We start from the raw sequence: 21,095 nt of genomic DNA on the forward strand, positions 1-21,095 counted from the left end.
CTACCAGGAGAGAGACCAAGGACCAGGGATAGCTTGTTAAAAGGATAGACTAGTTCTACATCCTACCCTTACTATATCTCCTCCGCTCTCTCCATTCTTCTCTCTCTTCTCTACTTCTTCTTATCATGTTATTTTTTCGGAACCCATCTCCACCTACGCTGTGTAACCAAAACTTTTGTTTTTTGCAAGCACCCAACCCCTCTCCTTGAAACTTCTCAGGTGTGACGAGTATGTGACTCAGCTGGATGAGATGCAGAGGCAGCTGGCTGCGGCAGAGGACGAGAAGAAGACGCTCAACTCGCTCCTGCGGATGGCCATCCAGCAGAAACTTGCCCTGACCCAGCGTCTGGAGGACCTAGCCTTCGACCAGGAGCAGTCGCACTGCACCCGCAGCGGCAAGGTGGCCCGCATGAAGAGAAGCACCCCCAAAGTAAGTCCTGGTCCTCCCTCCAGCCCCACCACCGCCACTGGCGCCCCCTTAAGCCTGACCTCTGCTACTACAGATGCCACTGCCCTAGCTCTGAGCTCCCCTACGACACATCATAGACACCCCCTCAGCCCCTCCTCCACGGCCCCCTCAGGCCCCACAATACCAGGCAGTCCCCCCTCCCTGGAGGCACCCTCCTCCTCCTGGACCCCCCATCCACCCCCACAGGCTGGCTCACTCCCAGTGGGCACTGGGTGTCCGGACGTTAGAGGTCGACTCCCACAGTTTCAGTCTCGACTCCCATAGTTTTAGTTTAGAACGTAGCAGTACTGGGCTCTCCAGGCATTACTCCTCAGACACACGGCCGTCTCCTGGCAGGGGTGCTCAGCCTGGCTCGGCCCCCTCCTCCCCCTACCGTTCTCCCATACTGGGGTCTCGCCGGTTGACATGGAGCTCCCCTCGAACTCGCCCCCTTACCAACCTGATGCGTACCTCAGCCCTTTATACCCCCTCTTCTTACACCCCTACTAGTTCCTATACCCCTTCTAGTTCCTACACCCCTTCCTCCCCTTATACCCCCTCCAGTTCCTATACCCCTTCATCTGCTCATTACTCTCCTTCATCATATATCCCATCCTCTTCATACACCCCCCACACTTCATATAGCCACACCAGCAGCTACAGTCCACTCTACCCTAGGTACTACGGTTCCCATCGGCCCCCTCACTGACACTAAACTACAGTTCCCATAAATCTCCTCACTGACGACACTACAAATCCAATGAGTCTCCTCTCTAAACAGAACTACAGATTCCATTGGCCCCTTCCCAGACACTAAACTACAATTCCCATCAACCTCCTCACTGACATTACTACAAATCCCATCCGCCTCTTTAATGACGCTAAACTACATTTCCCATCAGCCCCTGGGGGAGTGGGTGGGGCTCACAGAGAGGACAGACTGGTTTTCTGTTTCTTGTGCCTAAGCCTCTGGTGTCGATGCAGCATCTGGATGAGGCTCTGTATCGGCGTGAATGTTCAGACCGACTTTCCTCAGGGATTTAACACAACATGGAGCACAAGTGGCCCTGCCTTCCTCTTATTCACAGACTGTTGATCGGTTTAAACTACAGGAGAGACAGAACACTTTTCAGACTATACATCAGTAGTTTTGGTCTTGCCCTTTAAATCAAATCACCATCCACACAAGCAAGTGAATATGAGTGCAGGACCTTACCGCTGTTTGGAAAGACAGATGAGAAGGACATTTAAAGGAATTTGTTCAAATGTTGGACTGAGGTCTCCACAGATCAACCACTTGACAGTGTTATTCTCTCTCTGTTTTTAATGAAAATCACACAGATACTGTAACCAAATGTCATTCAAAGCAAGTACTGGATAAGACAGGTCAATGATTATGGATTGTTTGCTATTTTTAATTGTTCAGTTATTACTCACAGCTCTGTAACACTGTCCTCACAATGTTATTGCAATCATCCTCACATCTGCTCTGTAAACCTGGCACATATTTAGAGTCTAGCACCACCCAATGGCAGTTTGTAATATCACTATATATATTCAGGACTTAGACTGAAGACTTCCGTCAAGGTTCAATATCATATTAAACCTGTAACATAAATGACCTGGAATCAGCACACCATGATGGTTTGAATGATAGCATTATGAGACAGAGCGAGATGGGTGATTCTGGGTTTCATATCAGTAGGCGAGACAGACAGTAAGCTGTGGCTACGTAGCACCCCTAGTGCCTCTGAGGGTAACTCCAGAGGAACACATAGATGGATGAATGTAATTAATAGATAGAAAACTCAGGAAGCTGACACACACACTTTTCAACTGGGGTTCGACAAGGACGTATTGTTAACCAGAATTATCATTACACTGTTATAGAAATATAGACAAATTTGAATGACATTTAGGCTATGGGTTAGTTAGTGTAGAGCTACTGTATGATGCATAGATGGGATTCCACAGTTTCTGCACACATGATAGTGTGTCACCTGTGTATGTGTGTGCCTTAACAACTACAGCACCTGATCAGTGCAACGACAATGACTGATCAGACATAATTTCTATCAGCTCACCGCTTTTCTTTAACAACCCTTCTTTTCATGCCAACAACAACAGTTTTCACATGTTTTTTTTTGCCCTATCCAATAGATTAGAATGGACAATAACAAAGCCTTGCCAAATTATCAGCGTAAGTGTCTCTAAACAGTGCTCTTGATGAGGGATACACTGCTACTGGGTGTTGGCCATTGAGTAGGCTTTGCCAACTTTGGCCCAATCCATGCACAGTTTGGTTTTGACGGGAAGAACTAAGGGGACGTGGCTGACGCGCAAACCGATATTTCATTTTTGAATTGGTTAAAACTAGGTTAAGGTTATGAGTTTGGTTAAGGTTAAGGTAAGGGTCAGTTATAGATTTTGGCTAGTTGTGCTGTCAATGGGATGCTGGTCAGAAAAGTCTCCTTCGTCTCTCCCTGTTTTGACTCCCCTCTCTAGTATTGGCCCAGTCCAGTCTCCCCCTCCCCCACCAGTCCCAAGTTCAGAGCCCAGAGTACCACAACAACTCTGTGTCTATACTCTAACAATCCCAGTCTCCATTGGTTCAAGTGATCTACATGTTGTTATAACAGGCAATATGGAGCAAAAAAAAACGCATTTGACAGGACTCCTCTTAGCTACTTTGTTGACAAGGTTTGGTGAACATTTACATTTTTTCCATAACAGAAATACTGACTGTTCTTGCACTCATTTGTTGGGCTGATTGAATGTTTTTTTCTTCCAATAGTCATCTAATGGTGACTGTACAGAAACACAATGAACACTAGATTTGGCGTGGGAACCACCTCAGTGACCTTCATGTTTCTATACATGGAGTTAGTATGACTCTGTTTCATTCATTACCCTTCATCACGTTGGCACCATCTACCTGCCTTGGCACAACACTGTACACCTGTTACTTTGAGCAGAACACCTTTGTAGTTGTAGTATAGTGTGTGTTACAATATGGAACATTTCCATCGTAGGGTAAATTAGCTGGATATAGATATTTTCTGCAACAAGGGAATGAAAAGTGAAGGATTGTCAAAGATCAAATAGATGCTAGGGGTCGCTGTCTTAGCTTCTCAAGAAAGGAAACCAGTGTGACCTCCTCTCTGTGAAACCCTCCTCGTTCCGCCCGACTCGCACTCTCCAATACACACACACACACACCAAACTCATTCCAATTTTCGGCCCCGCTACATCAAAGTTCCATCTGTACATGCAAGAGGCTCTTAATCCTGTCAAATGCGTTGTTCCCCTTTCAGATGTATTTGTTTCCCACCAGATCTATTGGCCTGTGATTTCTCCCTCTATGTGAATACAGTGAATGCCATTTTCCTCCTCTGCTCTGTTTTCAGGAGTCTTTCATAATGTGAAACATTGCCAGTCCCTGTGCTAACGCCATATCCATTTTCAGACTGTTAATAGTTACCACTCATTGTCAGCCAGTTAGCTTTTGAGCACTTTCTATGCATGTGTATATAACACAGAGTATTGGAAAGCTGTATCCTGTGTACAGTGCTATGTTCATACTCTTCATATATACTGTAAATATCATGTATAAATCACCTGTATTTTGTGTGTCGTCGTCTTTTCTGTTTTGAGTGGCCTTGAACATCTCTCTCATGTGTTCTCCTCTCATGGGTTAGGGAGGAATGCTTTACACAGCCTGCTCAGTTATTGCACAAGCACACGGGTTCATCATAGCATACTGTAAGCGTACATTCCGTGGGAACAGTACAATATATCAAATACATGAGTTTTTAGGCATTTGAGAATATTTAAGAATAGGAACATTCTTGCAGAACTGTTGAATGTGCTTCTTGAAAATGCTGATATTGGGGTGATTTTCTTTGGTAAGTAGTCTGTATTTTTCCCTTCCTGGATATGATCATCTGTGATGTCCCCTACTCCCCATTCCTGTCACCTCTCTCCAGTACTGTCTCTCCATCTAATCTGTCAGTCTCTCATAGATCGTCAGAAGTCTGCTGCCACAGTGCCGCCAGTCTCCTCACAGCTAAGGTGGGAGAAGGCCTCCCAAGCCAGCAGGTAAACAAATTAGACCAGTACAGGCTAAAACTAGCCTGAATCCCAGTCTGTTTGTGCTATCATGCTAACTCCTCACTCATTATCATGCCACAAAGAAACAATGAGTTGGCAAGAGCACAAACAGATCTAGGACCAGGCTAAAACTTTACATGGGACTGAAACGTTGCATGTGTTTACAGTTTAAGTACATTTTCCCATGTAATTTTGCTTGCACAGTATAGCCAGGGTACAGCATCAGGAATTCAATCCTGTGTGTTTTGTGTGTGTGAGTTTTTTATGCCTTGACCTAACATGACCTACCATTGTAAATCACCACTGATACCTTCTTTTGTCTGTGAGTAATCGAGGTGATGTCTGAGATCTTTGTCAGGTACCGTGTATCTCCTGTTATCTCCTCTCCTCTTCCTCTTGTCTTCTGGTTGTCTCTGGTCATGCTCCTCCCAGATGTAGCATTGTGTCAGTTATCCAGGAGCATCGAGCTCACTGCCCGCTGAGCAGCTACCGCAGCGGCCCCCCACGAGTGCCTCTCCTTTGGCTCGCCCAGCCGCCTTGTCCCCCTGGTCCTCTATAACCCTGGAACTACTACACCCTGACCTCCAACCCCATCACAGCACTCTGCAGGGCAGAGCCAGAGCAGTGCCTCTCGCTGTGGAAGAGAAGGACGACGCTCACAAAGACTTTTAAGAGACTGTCTGACTGAGGATTTGTGGGAGAAAAGAGCGACATGCCGCCATCTTTGCTACCAAGCTAGCTATTAGTCATTGTTCATCATGTCTTTGTCTATGGTGTTTTGGGGGTTGTTGAAACATACTTTTATGTTACGACCAGTGATGATTATTTTGTTTGGGTTCAAGAGGTGGACAACTGTTGGGTTTTGCTGAATGTATAGCTAGCTGTACAATAATTAACGGTACAATACAGTTTGTCGCGAACGCCAAGGTGGCAGTGGACAAAGCCATAACTGTGTATTTGAAATGCATGTAAACAAAACAAGTATTAGCTTTCACAAACACAGATTGTTTAAGTCATTTTCTTCTCTTTTCATCGATTGTCCCCACCCCTCACCAAGATCGTAGTTTTTTATATTCTATGGAATTGCTTTCAAACGCACTTTGCTCACGCACCCTACGGTATATGAATATGTTTCTATTGCACTTTTAATGTGTTTTACAGGATAAGAGATTTACAAACATTGTAAAGGCTGACAGTGTTTGTACCATCATTGTCCTTCCTTGCTTCTACAGTATCTATGTTGAAGCATCATCTTCGTCCCAAATGACACCACATTCGCCAAAGTAGTGCACTACATAGGGCATAGGGTGCCATTCGGGACATACTTTTCGTCCTTCCTCTCTCTCTGAAGGCCTCAATCAACGTCCTGAATGTCAAGCACAAACTGACCAATGCATTCCAATACTAGTTGTGATCGACTGTTTACCCACACTGGGTTAAATAATGATGTTGAAAGTAGATCTCTATCCAAGATTGCCTTTTGTTTTCTACATCCTGTGTATGGAAGTAACCATGCTGGATCGGCGTGTAGACAGCTTTCACTATAGAATAGTAGTACTAGTAGCACTGTAGTTGTAGTAATAGTAGAGGTAGTTGGCAGTTTATGCTGTACTGTATTCAACCATGATGCTATGTATCCTAACCTAGAAATACCAATTTGGAGCTTTTCTCAAACCACCACCCAGCAACCATCCACTCGGTCACAGCTCATAAGCGTGGAAAAATGGGATGAATTCACACACCTCAGCCTGGCTTTAGACAGAAGATTCTGTTTCTAAAGGATCTCTGACCAGAACTGTGGTTGCTAACTGCAGTTGGGTTTCAAAAACGTTGGGTTTTGACATGCTTTTGTGTTATTCTGGTGAATGTTGTCTGCTCCATTCCTTACTAGGCTTCTCAGACATCACGTGAAGCAGATGAAGGAGAAGGAAGGGGTTTTGTGTAACCAGCCGGAGACTGTATTAACCCACAGAGCTAAAACCCAACGCATTCGTTTGGGAGAGCAAACTTGCTTTGGAGCCCAATGGCTTTAAACGTATCAGATGGTTCAAATACCATTGAAGGTATACATAGGCCAACTGGACATACAGTAAGCTATGAAGAAAATGATTCATGTTACTAGCTACCTTTTTCTGTACCTGGAGTGTATAAGTACTCAGGGCACAAAGATGAAACTCTGAATGTGTGTCCCATAATAAAGATTGAACGGACTGGCTTGCACAATTTCAACACTACTCGACAACTCAATAAAAACCATTAGACATTCAGACAGCAATATATACATGTATGGTATCTTTCAAATTTTTATTGCATATTTAACCATGTAAAGCCTACATTTCAAAACACAATAAATTCCCCCTAATCTTATAGGGGACTGCTAAACACGTTCGCATATTTATTTTGAAACATTACCATCAACACCTTTAGGAAAATGGCATTCGAGTTTCGGCCACCAAAGGCTCACAGGGGGCGGAGGGTTTATTGGTGCCATTGTTAAGATCTATCGGATTCGACATCACTGATGGAGATTCATAGCATGTGGAAATTTGTATTGGACTTTTGGAATTTGGTACGCCTATTTACGTTTCTGTTGGAGGAGCAGCTCGGTAATTAACGTTACCTGAGTAAATCCCAACGGCGCCTCGAATCCGATCTCTATTCACGATCAGGTGAACAATACGTTGTATAAAGGTTATTATAAATCATATTACCATGTTTGACGGTGACCTGATGAAGAGGGGGAGTGTGAAGACCACTCATCGTGAGAAGGAGGAGCTTAGGCGGACGGCGGTGAGGAGAAAGGGAAGGGAATTACCGCAGGAGACAGAAGGTCAGCCGTCTCCAACTGCAGTTGTCTTTTGGAAACGTTGAGTGAGTGCGTCAGCGCAAATAGAACTCACTGGACACATTTCAAATGTATCCTACTATAGCCTAGGTTGTCTGTGTGGTTTTTGCATCTCTTGTTATGATGGATTTAACTCGTTTTGAGCAGATTAGTGGAGATGGATCTTCAGTGGCTCCTGATCCGAAGTCATATGTTTAGGAAACGGTGAAGAAGATGCCCACAGCCAAGTCATCTTTAGATAGAAAGTCTGACCGGAGAGAGGCAAACACTGGTGTGGTGTGTTGACATGAACGAGGTGTGCATGTCATTGGGGAGCACAATATAATGCTGTCGGGAACTGACTGGTCTGGTCAACCCTGTACAGTTGTGGCAGAACACCAGCCATTCAGTGACGGCCCTAGTGCCTCCTAGTTAGTCCCTAGCTGATGGCTTTCTGTCATGGCCACAATGGAGACACTATTAGCGCCTATTCTCTAATTGTAAACTAACTCAGGCAATGTATTATTAGTGGTTGAGTTACCCTACACTTTTTGTTTTTAGGGTGGCTAGCACAAGTGCATTGAAACTAGCCCATGTTATTTGTTTACTGAAGTGGGTGAACTCAGCCATGTCTAAGGCAGAAGAGGAACATGTTGGTCATTTCACTAGTTATGTTAATCTACCACTGGCATGCCCTGGTGGGTGTGTATCCTGACACAACACTAGTTATGTTAATCTACCACTGGCATGCCCTGGTGGGTGTGTATCCTGACACAACACTAGTTATGTTAATCTACCACTGGTATGCCCTGGTGGGTGTGTATCCTGACACAACACTAGTTATGTTAATCTACCACTGGCATGCCCTAGTAGGTGTGTATCCTGACACAACACTAGTTATGTTAATCTACCACTGGCATGCCCTGCATGCCCTGGGTGTGTATCCTGACACAACACTAGTTATGTTAATCTACCACTGGCATGCCCTGGTGGGTGTGTATCCTGACACAACACTAGTTATGTTAATCTACCACTGGCATGCCCTGGTGGGTGTGTATGACACAACACTAGTTATGTTAATCTACCACTGGTATGCCCTGGTGGGTGTGTATCCTGACACAACACTAGTTATGTTAATCTACCACTGGCATGCCCTGGTGGGTGTGTATCCTGACACAACACTAGTTAGGTTAATCTACCACTGGCATGCCCTGGTGGGTGTGTATCCTGACACAACACTAGTTATGTTAATCTACCACTGGCATGCCCTGGTGGGTGTGTATCCTGACACAACACTAGTTATGTTAATCTACCACTGGCATGCCCTGGTGGGTGTGTATCCTGACACAACACTAGTTATGTTAATCTACCACTGGCATGCCCTGGTGGGTGTGTATCCTGACACAACACTAGTTATGTTAATCTACCACTGGCATGCCCTGGTGGGTGTGTATGACACAACACTAGTTATGTTAATCTACCACTGGCATGCCCTGGTGGGTGTGTATCCTGACACAACACTGGTTATGTTAATCTACCACTGGCATGCCCTGGTGGGTGTGTATCCTGACACAACACTAGTTATGTTAATCTACCATTGGCATGCCCTGGTGGGTGTGTATCCTGACACAACACTAGTTATGTTAATCTACCACTGGCATGCCCTGGTGGGTGTGTATCCTGACACAACACTGGTTATGTTTGTAAACAACGTTCTCTGGGTGTTGTGTGTTTGTCTGTGCAAATTGGCAGCAGCAGGGCTCAGCTCTTTGGGTTTACTGAAGTTGAGCTAAACTGAAATCTCCTTTCCCCTGCACAAAATGACTGGAGGTTGCCTGTGGCTCTCTAGATTTACTCTACATAGTGCTGAAGCCATACAGTGCCTTGCGAAAGTATTCGGCCCCCTTGAACTTTGCGACCTTTTGCCACATTTCAGGCTTCAAACATAAAGATATAAAACTGTATTTTTTTGTGAAGAATCAACAACAAGTGGGACACAATCATGAAGTGGAACGACATTTATTGGATATTTCAAACTTTTTTAACAAATCAAAAACTGAAAAATTGGGCGTGCAAAATTATTCAGCCCCCTTAAGTTAATACTTTGTAGCGCCACCTTTTGCTGCGATTACAGCTGTAAGTCGCTTGGGGTATGTCTCTATCAGTTTTGCACATCGAGAGACTGAAATTTTTTCCCATTCCTCCTTGCAAAACAGCTCGAGCTCAGTGAGGTTGGATGGAGAGCATTTGTGAACAGCAGTTTTCAGTTCTTTCCACAGATTCTCGATTGGATTCAGGTCTGGACTTTGACTTGGCCATTCTAACACCTGGATATGTTTATTTTTGAACCATTCCATTGTAGATTTTGCTTTATGTTTTGGATCATTGTCTTGTTGGAAGACAAATCTCCGTCCCAGTCTCAGGTCTTTTGCAGACTCCATCAGGTTTTCTTCCAGAATGGCCCTGTATTTGGCTCTATCCATCTTCCCATCAATTTTAACCATCTTCCCTGTCCCTGCTGAAGAAAAGCAGGCCCAAACCATGATGCTGCCACCACCATGTTTGACAGTGGGGATGGTGTGTTCAGGGTGATGAGCTGTGTTGCTTTTACGCCAAACATAACGTTTTGCATTGTTGCCAAAAAGTTCAATTTTGGTTTCATCTGACCAGAGCACCTTCTTCCACATGTTTGGTGTGTCTCCCAGGTGGCTTGTGGCAAACTTTAAACAACACTTTTTATAGATATCTTTAAGAAATGGCTTTCTTCTTGCCACTCTTCCATAAAGGCCAGATTTGTGCAATATACGACTGATTGTTGTCCTATGGACAGAGTCTCCCACCTCAGCTGTAGATCTCTGCAGTTCATCCAGAGTGATCATTGGCCTCTTGGCTGCATCTCTGATCAGTCTTCTCCTTGTATGAGCTGAAGGTTTAGAGGGACGGCCAGGTCTTGGTAGATTTGCAGTGGTCTGATACTCCTTCCATTTCAATATTATCGCTTGTACAGTGCTCCTTGGGATGTTTAAAGCTTGGGAAATCTTTTTGTATCCAAATCCGGCTTTAAACTTCTTCACAACAGTATCTCGGACCTGCCTGGTGTGTTCCTTGTTCTTCATGATGCTCTCTGCGCTTTTAACGGACCTCTGAGACTATCACAGTGCAGGTGCATTTATACGGAGACTTGATTACACACAGGTGGATTGTGTTTATCATCATTAGTCATTTAGGTCAACATTGGATCATTCAGAGATCCTCACTGAACTTCTGGAGAGAGTTTGCTGCACTGAAAGTAAAGGGGCTGAATAATTTTGCACGCCCAATTTTTCAGTTTTTGATTTGTTAAAAAAGTTTGAAATATCCAATAAATGTCGTTCCACTTCATGATTGTGTCCCACTTGTTGTTGATTCTTCACAAAAAAATACAGTTTTATATCTTTATGTTTGAAGCCTGAAATGTGGCAAAAGGTCGCAAAGTTCAAGGGGGCCGAATACTTTCGCAAGGCACTGTAACAGAGAGTGTCTGGGATGTCTGCCAAGGCATTGACTGAGTACAGCTGACTGGTATAATATGTTCCTTACACGCTAATCTACTGGTTTATTGTTTGTGAAGATGTAGTGGAGGTGGTAGTATTTCTCACCATGTTTCCTCACTGGACAATAGCCTCATGTTAATGTTATTGCCCCCAGGAATAATCTGGAGACAGTAGGTCCTAGGTCAGAAGTTTAAAAAATCAACCTAGGTAAGATGTTAACCAAATACTCTTGAATTATTGATGGAACTGTTTTGTCACCTGATTTCACTCAGGAAGCTCTGCCCCTTACACATCCTCTGACAAGACAATCACACACTGACCATTCTGACAGACTGACCACTCAGTCAAAAAGGGACACTCGCTGATAAGCAGTGAGTGGGTTTGGGTGTGTATGAGTCTTAGAGACTGATGCAGGACTCAATTGAAGAACAGCAGTGGTGTGTGTGTGTGAGCGAAGCGCTCCTCTGTCCTATGGAATGATGTATGTGAGAAGCGAGGAGACATTTGTCAGAGACAGACAACACGTGTGGATTGAAGTTGTGGGCTTTTTCTTGACCAGAAACATGCATGTTGGTCCTGGTCAGTCCCTGGATGGGAGACCAGATGCTGCTGGAAGTGGTGGGGGAGGGCCAGTAGGAGGCACTCTTTCCTCTGGTCTAAAAAATATCCCAGTGCCCCAGGGCAGTGATTGGGGACACTGCCCAGTGTAGGGTGCTGTCTTTCAGATAGGACATTAAACGGGTGTCTTGACTCTCTGAGGTCATTAAAGAATCCATGGCACTTATTATAAGAGTAGGGGTGTTAACCCTGGTGTCCTGGCTAAATTCCCAAGCTGTCCCTCATACCATCACAGTCACCTAATCATCCCCAGCTTACAATTGGCTCATTCTTCCCCCTCCTCTCCCCTGTAACTATTCCCCAGGTCGTTGCTGTAAATGAAAACGTGTTCTCAGTCAACTTACCTGGTAAAATAAAACAAAAACACTGTTTGTTCAGTTGGTTGACTATTTCACAGTGCCATTTAAACTAGCTAACTAACATTAGATTTAACTGGCTACTGTAGGACAAACACACTTGGTTTGAGTGTGTGTCTGTGAACACAAACTCTGCCAATACTGAAGGGTCAGCGTTATTAGGCTAAACTCGTGTTGGCAGTTGGCTCTTTCCATCTCATTTTTACCTAGCCCGGGTAGCAGTCTGTCTGGCTTATCATGCCACTCCTTATCATGGTAAACAGCATGACTGAGTACATGGACTGGAATGTTAGCCTGAAATCCAGAACCTGTTTTGCTAACTTTTGCCCACTTCAAAACAACACGGTCACTTTTGTCCTCTCCTCCTCAGTAGACACCGACTACAGTCTGTTGGTTAAAACATGTAGCCGATTATCTTTCCAGTGACGTAAGAAAGACTAGAAATGATTAACACGTTGAGAGAAGTGAGAATGAAAAGCAGTCTGGTGACTGGGAGAAACACCATCTCAGCGACGCGTGGGGAATTTAGCTGTTTCACTTTGATTACTGTCATTGTTAATAATATCACTAAGCTTGGCATCATTTTGTCCAGGAATGCAGTAGTTAGTATTTCATTTCTCCTGACATCATTGGGAAAACTCCCGAAAGCATTGGAAACTCGTAGAATAAGCGAGCTAACGACTTCAATTAAAGAACAATGTCCACTTTATCGTAATAAAAAATGAGGCCACTTCATTTACAAAGGAATTCAGAGGCACCACATTTGGAGGAAAGAACGGTCTAGTAGTGCGCTACACCCATTATGAATTGTGTAACAAGGTGACAGACCATTCTCCTGCTCAAACACTTTTTTATTTGTTTTATTTTTTACTGTTTATTCAGTTTTACAGACAATTCACTCATTAGTCAACCCAATTTAAACAATATAATTAACCAAAAAGAAAAGAGGGAGGGGAAAAAACTGTCACCTTTTAAAGATACCGTACTTTACACAAGGTACAAAGGTTGAAGGGGCAATCTACATTTCAAACAACAAAGCAGCCACCCTGCTAATGTTCCTGTGAGCAGCTGAAGAATGGGGGTGGAGAAATGCAACCACTCTCACATTCATAGACCCCAGCTATGGATGCAAAGACTGAGCATCCAGTAGACCAAAACTATAGTTTTAACCATTTGAGGCTCTAGTGTTTTGTTTACAAGTACATTGTTCACAAACAACGGGGCAAAACACGCTTACATTTTGGTTCCGTCGGGTTAAGACGGTTGAACCAAGCTCATGAGTCATCTGCAAGTTACATTATTCAAGAAATCAATGGGCACATTTCACCAATCTCAAAGTCCAGAAATGGATGTAGCAAACACAGATTGCCCCTCCAACCAATGTCACAGGGGTGTCGATTACAGATTGATTTTGTAAGTATGCCATCAGAGGATGGACTGTTCAAACTAGCTTAACTTCCTCGTACCCTTACTGTATGTCACTGGTAGGTGTCCAGTCTCTCGCTCTCCCTCAGAACTGAGCAGCAGGACATGTGGCTCTGTGTACAGTACTGTAGCTGTGGGAGCATCATTACCTCATAGAGAGGAGGTCAATGGAAAGAGCCCTGTCAAGAAATCCCCACTCAAAGCACAGTACAGGGACTGAAAGGAGTGTGGTTTAACGTGCACTGCAAGATAAATGTAGCCTGGTCCTAAATCTGTTTGTGCTGTTTTGCCAACTTCTATGGTCATTGTCATGCCAATAGGAGTTGGCAAGACAGCACAAATATAAACGCAACATGCAACAATTTCAAAGATTTTGCTGAGTTACAGTTCACTTAAAGTAATCAGTCAACTGAAATCAATAAATTAGGCCCTAAACTATGGATTTCACATGACTGGGCAGGGGTTCAGGATTGGCTGGACCTGGGAGGGCACAGGCCCACCCACTGGGGAGCCAGACCCAGCCAATCAGAATGAGTTTTTTTCTCACAGAAATACTCCTCAGCTTTTTGTGCGTATGGAGCATTTCTGGGATTTGTTTTATTTCAGCTCATGAAACATGGGAGTAACACTTTACATGTTGCGTTTATATTTTTGTTCTGGAACCAGGCTAGGATAGATCCCTTACTCAACTTCCCCCTCCTCACTCCTTGTCTGCAGTGTCTCCTGCCCATCTCCAGAGCCCTGGGAAGAGCCCTGTCCAGGGGCCAAGAGGAGCTCTACTCAAAGGGAAGGGATCAGGACCCCAAGGGAGGGGGCTAGCAGTCCACAGCCCAGGAAAGTGTCCTGGGACCAGGCCTAGCCATAGACCGGTGAAGGGGGTACCACCAGGGACCCAGAGCCCAAGAAAGGGACTAGGAATCCACAGCCCAGGAAATAGCTCCATACAGGGTGGACTAGGATCTCAGTCCCCAGGGAAGGGAGCTGGATCCAGGCTGAACCAGCTGAGAAGCCCTGGAGTCAGGATAAAGAGACATAGACTGATGGCAGGATCACCCTGCAGCCTGCCTGACCTCATTCACCTTGAGGAAAACCAGTCTGCTCAGATCCGCTAACAGCAGCCCAACACATACCACCTCTTCTATAAGCCTGGACCAGCCTAGAGACCCAGGCAGTAGGTCTACCGACAGCTCACACACAGGCCTGAATGCTCACAGTCCAGACAGGGCAGTCGTAGTGGCCTGTAGGGAGGGCAGAGCGAGGGAAATCTCTCCCATAAATATGTACGGTTTGGACCTGATGTGGGACGCTGTACTGATCAACGGCCATGTAGGAGACGGATGGAAGGTGGATACAGGGCTCAACGTGGAACTGTCCCCCTCTCACAGAGCTGCGACTGGGACGGAGGAGGCCATGCTTCAGGAGAGCTCTACAGAAGAGAAGAAGATGAATAGAGGGAGTGAGGAGGTGAGGGTGCAGGACTCCACTGAACAGAAGCTGTATAAGATTGCCAACGAGCTTCTACTCACAGAGAGGGCCTATGTTGCCCGCCTTCACCTGCTAGACCAGGTCAGTGTGTCACTGTCAACTTCACTGTTCCTGTTCATCCACTGTAGTTATCACCACATGACTTGATCAGTATGTGTTGATTAGCGGAGTTTTAACATGTGTGTGCAGGTGTTCTGTGCCCGGCTGACTCAGGAGGCCGGTAAAGGCTTGTTCCCTGTAGATGTGGTGAGGACCATCTTCTCCAACATCTCCTCCATCCACACCTTCCACAGCCAGTTCCTACTGCCAGACCTGGAGACACACATAGGCCAATGGTGAGACAACCCAAATAGATGATGCAATTGAAGTCCTTATCTATAATGCGACTGAAAGACATGATTGGATTGGAACCTTTTTATTCAATTAAAAATATGGTTATATTTTATGTAATTCATCCGGCCTCACAAAGACCACAGTAGTTTTAACATTCCTACATTAAATCGCTAGCATATCTAAACTGATTAAATAATCATTTTTTGAACTTTGATCTCCGAACCTTGACCCCACAGGTCTGTGAGCCCTCGTCTGGGTGATGTCATGCAGCAGCATGCTCCCTTCCTCAGGATGTATGCTGAGTACGTGATGAGCTTCGACCACGCCATGGAGCTGCTTAGAGTCTGGACGGAGAGGTCCGCACCATTCAGGAATGTCATACAGGATATACAGGTAGGCCAGTATTTAACCAGGTAGGCCAGTATTTAACCAGGTAGGCCAGTATTTAACCAGGTAGGCCAGTATTTAACCAGGTAGGCCAGTTGAGAACAAGTTCTCATTTACAACTGCGATCTGGCCAAGATAAAGCAAAGCAGTGCGACACAAACAACACAGAGTTACACATGGGATAAACAAACATACAGTCAATAACACAATATAAAAATCTATATACAGTGTGTGCAAATGTAAGATTAGGGAGGTATGGCAATAAATGGGCCATAGTGGCGAATGAATGACAAGTTAGTTGGGTGTACTATTTACAGGTGGGCTGTGTACAGGTGCAATGATCGGTAGGCTGCTCTGACAGCTGATGCTTAAAGTTAGTGAGGAAGATATGTCTTCAGCTTCAGTGATTTTTGCAATTCGTTCCAGTCATTGGCAGCAGAGAACTGGATGGAAAGGCGGCCAAAGGAGGTGTCGGCTTTGGGGATGATCAGTGAAATATACTTGCTGGAGCGCGTGCTATGTGTGGGTGTTGCTATGGTGACCAGTGAGCTGAGATAAGGTGGAGCTTTACCTAGCAACGCCGAATATATAGCGAGGACCAGCCAACGAGAGCATACAGGTCGCAGTGGTGGGTAGTATATGGGGCTTTGGTGACAAAACGGATGGCGCTGTGATAGACTGCATCCAATTTGCTGAGTAGAGTGTTGGAGGCTATTTTGTAAATGACATCGCCGATGTCCACATATTCAGAACCGTCCACAGTAGTGATGAATATCTTATTCATTCTCTTAATCTGTATTTCACCATTCACCTAATGAAAATCAATAGGTGCTAACTTTCCAGTGGTGGAAACATTTAGTCAATCTTGCCCTGTTGTTGATTTTCTGTTATCTTCCAGAGTCGGGAGGTGTGTGGTAGTTTGACCCTGCAGCACCACATGTTGGAGCCGGTCCAGAGACTTCCTCGTTATGAGATGCTGCTGAGAGACTACCTCAAGAGACTGCCTGATGACGACTCGGACCACAGCCATGCAGAGAGTAAGTTGACACCTGCCTTACTGTAGCATAGACATAGTCCAACAGACAGTAGATCCACAAAGGCCGGCCTCACTCTTACTGTAGCATAGACATGGTCCAACATACAGTAGATCCACAAAGGCCGGCCTCACTCTTACTGTAGCATAGACATAGTCCAACATACAGTAGATCCACAAAGGCCGGCCTCACTCTTACTGTAGCATAGACATAGTCCAACATACAGTAGATCCACAAAGGCCGGCCTCACTCTTACTGTAGCATAGACATAGTCCTACATACAGTATATCCACAAAGGCCGGCCTCACTCTTACTGTAGCAGAGTTCAGGTAGTCCTCATTTACGAGCCAAGACTCACGCAGTGTCATCACTTTTGCTCAGACTTGTAGTAACTTTCACAGAAACCATAATAGATTAGGTTTTGTGGTTTAGGGGTTTTGTGGTTTTGCTTTTCTAAAAAAATATGGTGTTGATCTCTTTGCCTGCCTTCAGAGTCTCTGCAGGTCATCTCCATGGCAGCAACACACTCCAACAGCGCCATCCGCCAATCAGTACGTGCAGAACTAATATGCTAATGCTCTACTTACTGCAGATAGCAATTGTCAGTACAGTATATCTAGAGACCATTTCTCTTCAGGCATAGAGGTTACTACTGTTAACCACTACCATCTGTACTTTGTTATTTTGCTATCGGTTGGGACAGAAGTTTGGGATCTGCTTTGTTGTCTAACATCCTCTGTTCTGCTGCATTGTCCTCTAGGAGAACCTGAAGAAGCTGCTGGAGATCTACGAGATGTTGGGGGAGGAGGACGTGATGAACCCCTCCAATGAGTTCATCAGGGAGGGACGTATCCTGATGCTGGCTGCCAGGAACTCCGCCATGGAGAGACACCTCTTCCTGGTTAGACCAGCTCACAATATTTTAACCTTTTATTTTACCAGGAAGTCCCATTGAAGTCAGACCACCTCTTTCCCAATGGAGACCTTATGGAGTTTAGGAAGACGCAACATTACATAATGTTGCTATGTATAGTGTAGAACAGACATGATTTTCTGCTATGTATAATGTGAACTGAAATCATCTCTATTTTGTCAGAATCTTGCACTTCACTGACTAGGAACCACTGAACATCCATCCATTTAACCCACACGTGTCAAACTCATTCCACGGAGGGCGGGGTTTCGCTCCACCCTTGTACTTGATGAATTAAGGTCACTAATTAGTAAGCAACTCCCTCATCTGGTTGTCTAGGTCTTAATTGAAAGGAAAAAACAAAAACCCGCAGACACTCGGCCCTCCGTGGAATGAGTTTGACACTCCTGCATTAACGGCTCATTCAGGAGACTCTTGTGGCTCATACTTAAAACCCTCATGTCTTTCTTGCCCCCCTTCCGCTGTCCAGTTCAACAACATACTACTGTGCTGCACTCCTCGGTTCAGCCTGGGGGCAGCGGTTCACCGTGCGGACACGGATTGACTTGGAGGGCATGACGGTGCAGCGCACCACCAACGAACACCACCCCCACACCTTCCAGGTGTCTGGCAAGGAGATGACCCTGGAGAGGACCCTGGACCTACAGGCCAGGTGAGGGGGGGGGGGTCACAATAATATAACTCACCTGAAGGTCTTGGATGGATGTGTATATGTTTTGTATAAATGTTAACATGTGGCTTTGTTTTCCAGCTCTGAACAAGACAAAGAGGACTGGTTAAAGGTAACAGTGCTTTGTCATATTTTGAAACATGTGTAAATGACCAATGGCACATGATGAGTATATAGAGAGAGAGTACACATGGTCTGACGTGCCTTGTACTTTCAGGCTTTCCAGGACACTATTGATGTTTTCCGACAGAAGAATGAGACTTTTAAGTCAACTTCTAAAGAAGTAGAGGTATCTGTAAGGATCCTTTATTTTTGTGCAAAACAGAGACTGATAGAATGTTTTCTTCCATTATTTTGTGTGTGTTCCTCCATCTGTACGGTATGCTCCCTGAATTAATATAGAGGGATAAATCACAGGCAAATGGTTGTGGAGGGGAACTGATCATTTAGCAAAAGGGAAGGAGAAACAACTAATTGGGGATCCTCTTGCATGTACGGGTGGTAAAACAACATGGCGAGACTGAACTGATTTTGAGTGTTGGTCTTTGTTCCTGTGTGCGTGAACAGATGGAGGAGCTGGGTCGGCGTGCCCCTCGATGGATCAGGGACAATGAGGTGACCATGTGTATGAAGTGTAGCGAACCCTTCAACGCCCTCACCCGATGGAGACACCACTGCAGAGCCTGTGGCTGTGTGAGTTAACACACACTTCACATTCACTTTACCTAAGGCTGGGGTGAGGTTATGATTAGTTGAAATGGCATTCACGTTCAGTGTTGTACTTCCGTTCTTTCTAACATAACCAGACCGATATGACCATGACTTCCTGTGTGTCCACCTGTCTGTCAGGTGGTGTGTTGGAGGTGTTCAGACAACAAAGTAACTCTGGAGTACGATGGCAACAAGGTGAACAAGGTGTGTCTAGACTGCCACTCCGCCCTGATCCTCCGGGCCAACAGAGAGGAGAGGGGAGAGGGCATGGAGGGGGGGCATTCTAGAGGTTCCACACCTCACCTCCACATTTCCATCCCTGCCCTTTCCCCAGGATGTGAAGGTCTTGTCTAGGGTCCCCTTCTAAGGGACAGGTGATGAAAATGGGATGGTGGTTAAGGACATCGCCATGGTTGGCAAGGGGACTGTCATCAATGGCAACGAAAGTGTCACTGATAATGGTTACGGGAGTGTCGCCAATAGAAACGGGATGGCTGTCAATGACAGCGAGGCCTCTCGCTCAAACAGCCTCCGTGTTCAAACACAAGCTATCCCCCAGTCTCTGCACTTGTGTTCAGTGTTAAGGCCTTAATGAGATGCAGTGAGCTCCAAAAGTATTGGGATAGTGACATATTTGAAATGATACAATGACTGAGGTTAAAGTGCAGACTATCTGCTTTAATTTAAGGGTATTTTCATCCATATCGGGTGACCTGTTTATAAATTACAGCACGTGTTGTACATAGTCCCCCCATGTTAGGGGACCCATGTATTGGGACACATTCACTTATATGGATATTAAAGTAGTGCACAGTATTTGCTCCCATATTCCTAGCATGCAATGGTTACATCAAGCTTGTGACTCTACAATCTTGTTGGATGCATTTGCTCTTTGTTTTTCGTTGTGTTTCAGATTATTTTGTTCCAAATAGAAATGTATGGTAAATTAATATATTATGTAATTTTGGAGTCACTTGTATTGTAAATAATAATATAATATGTTTCTAAACACTTCTACATTCATGTGGATGCTACCATGATTCTGGAACTTCTACTACTTTAATACACATAAGTGAATTTTTTCCCAATACATTTGGTCCCCTAAAATGGGGAGGACTATGTACAAAAGGTACTGCAATTTCTAAATGTTGGATGAAAATACCCTCAAATTAAAGCTGGCAGTCTGCACTTTAACCCCATAGTCATTGTATCATTTGAAATCCAAAGTGCTGGAATACAGAGCCAAAATAAACAAATGTCACTGTCCTAATACTTTTGGCCCTCTCTGTATACCGTAATGGGCTGGCAATGAGATGTATTTTGTGTAAAAACTCGAGAGAAGCAATGTGTTCTGCCTATCCCTATCTGAATAAGAAAATCAATTAACCTTATAATTTGTATTTGAAATTATTTACCTTTTTGAATAAATAAAGTTGAACTTGTTTAAAAGTGAAGCAAGGTGTTCATTTGAACTAGAAAATTAAAGTTGGAAACTTATCAGCTAAGTTTCTTATGCTAGCAGTATGTGTTATTAAAGAGATTCTCCTATACTTTTGTATACTTTTTTCCCCCAGTAGTTCTGAAAGTAGCACTCACAACCCAACAATGGTCCCTGAAAATTGCGTACTACATGCAGATATGTGGACCACATCATTGCTCTCTCGATTAATCCCGCCTGTGTAGGCGTGTTTTGCATCAGCTGGAAGTTGATTGCCTTCGATTTGGAACTCGCATTCGCCCAATGATGTAAGGGGCCATAGACCGGTGTCCCGCCGGCTTATAATAATAGGTCCGCCCTGCAACAACATTGGATAACGCTGGGCAGGCCTCTTGCTAGCTCTTGCTCAGAAATGAAAGGCTGAAGCTCATTGGCTAGAACTCGAATTGCCAGGAGGCTGGCCCACGTGGAGGGAAATGTAGGGAAGTGGTGCAGCACAGCTTCAAGAAAAGTTGCTTTCAATCTAGGGATTTCATAGCTAATTGATGTAATAAAGTAATTATTCTCATAGATTATGCATGTATGAACACATTCAGCCCAAAGTGGGAGGTTTAGAAAATACTTTCACCAAAGTACAGGAGCATGTCTTTAAGTAAATATATTCCTATGGAAAACTTTGAAGTCTACACATTTTATGGAGATGGAGACCTTCCACTAAATACACTACATGACCAAAACTATTTGGACACCTGCTTGTTGAACATCTCATTCCAAATCATGGGTGTTTAA

General features: G+C 44.6%; 1 protein-coding gene and 1 pseudogene across 3 annotated transcripts in view; both read left to right on the forward strand.

Moving 5' to 3' along the window:
* The window catches only part of LOC112217169 (protein bicaudal D homolog 1-like), a 37,785-nt gene extending 30,868 nt beyond the window's left edge, over positions 1-6,917 (forward strand). The window contains exons 8-10 of one of the 3 annotated variants that reach the window (XM_042300204.1): positions 220-430; positions 4,461-4,546; positions 4,991-6,917. In XM_042300204.1, the coding sequence (XP_042156138.1) occupies positions 220-430; positions 4,461-4,546; positions 4,991-5,117 (424 nt within the window). In that variant the 3' untranslated portion in view covers positions 5,118-6,917. Of the gene's footprint in view, positions 1-219; positions 4,066-4,460; positions 4,547-4,990 lie in introns of those variants that run through there. The other 2 variants (XM_042300203.1, XM_042300202.1) reach the window with 2 other exon arrangements.
* A 103-nt stretch (positions 6,918-7,020) lies between these two features.
* On the forward strand, positions 7,021-20,268 carry LOC112216887 (annotated as a pseudogene).
* The last annotated feature ends 827 nt before the right edge of the window (positions 20,269-21,095 follow it).

The sequence above is a fragment of the Oncorhynchus tshawytscha genome, linkage group LG17 (genome assembly GCF_018296145.1).
Source record: "Oncorhynchus tshawytscha isolate Ot180627B linkage group LG17, Otsh_v2.0, whole genome shotgun sequence".
Taxonomy (NCBI): Eukaryota; Metazoa; Chordata; class Actinopteri; order Salmoniformes; family Salmonidae; genus Oncorhynchus; species Oncorhynchus tshawytscha.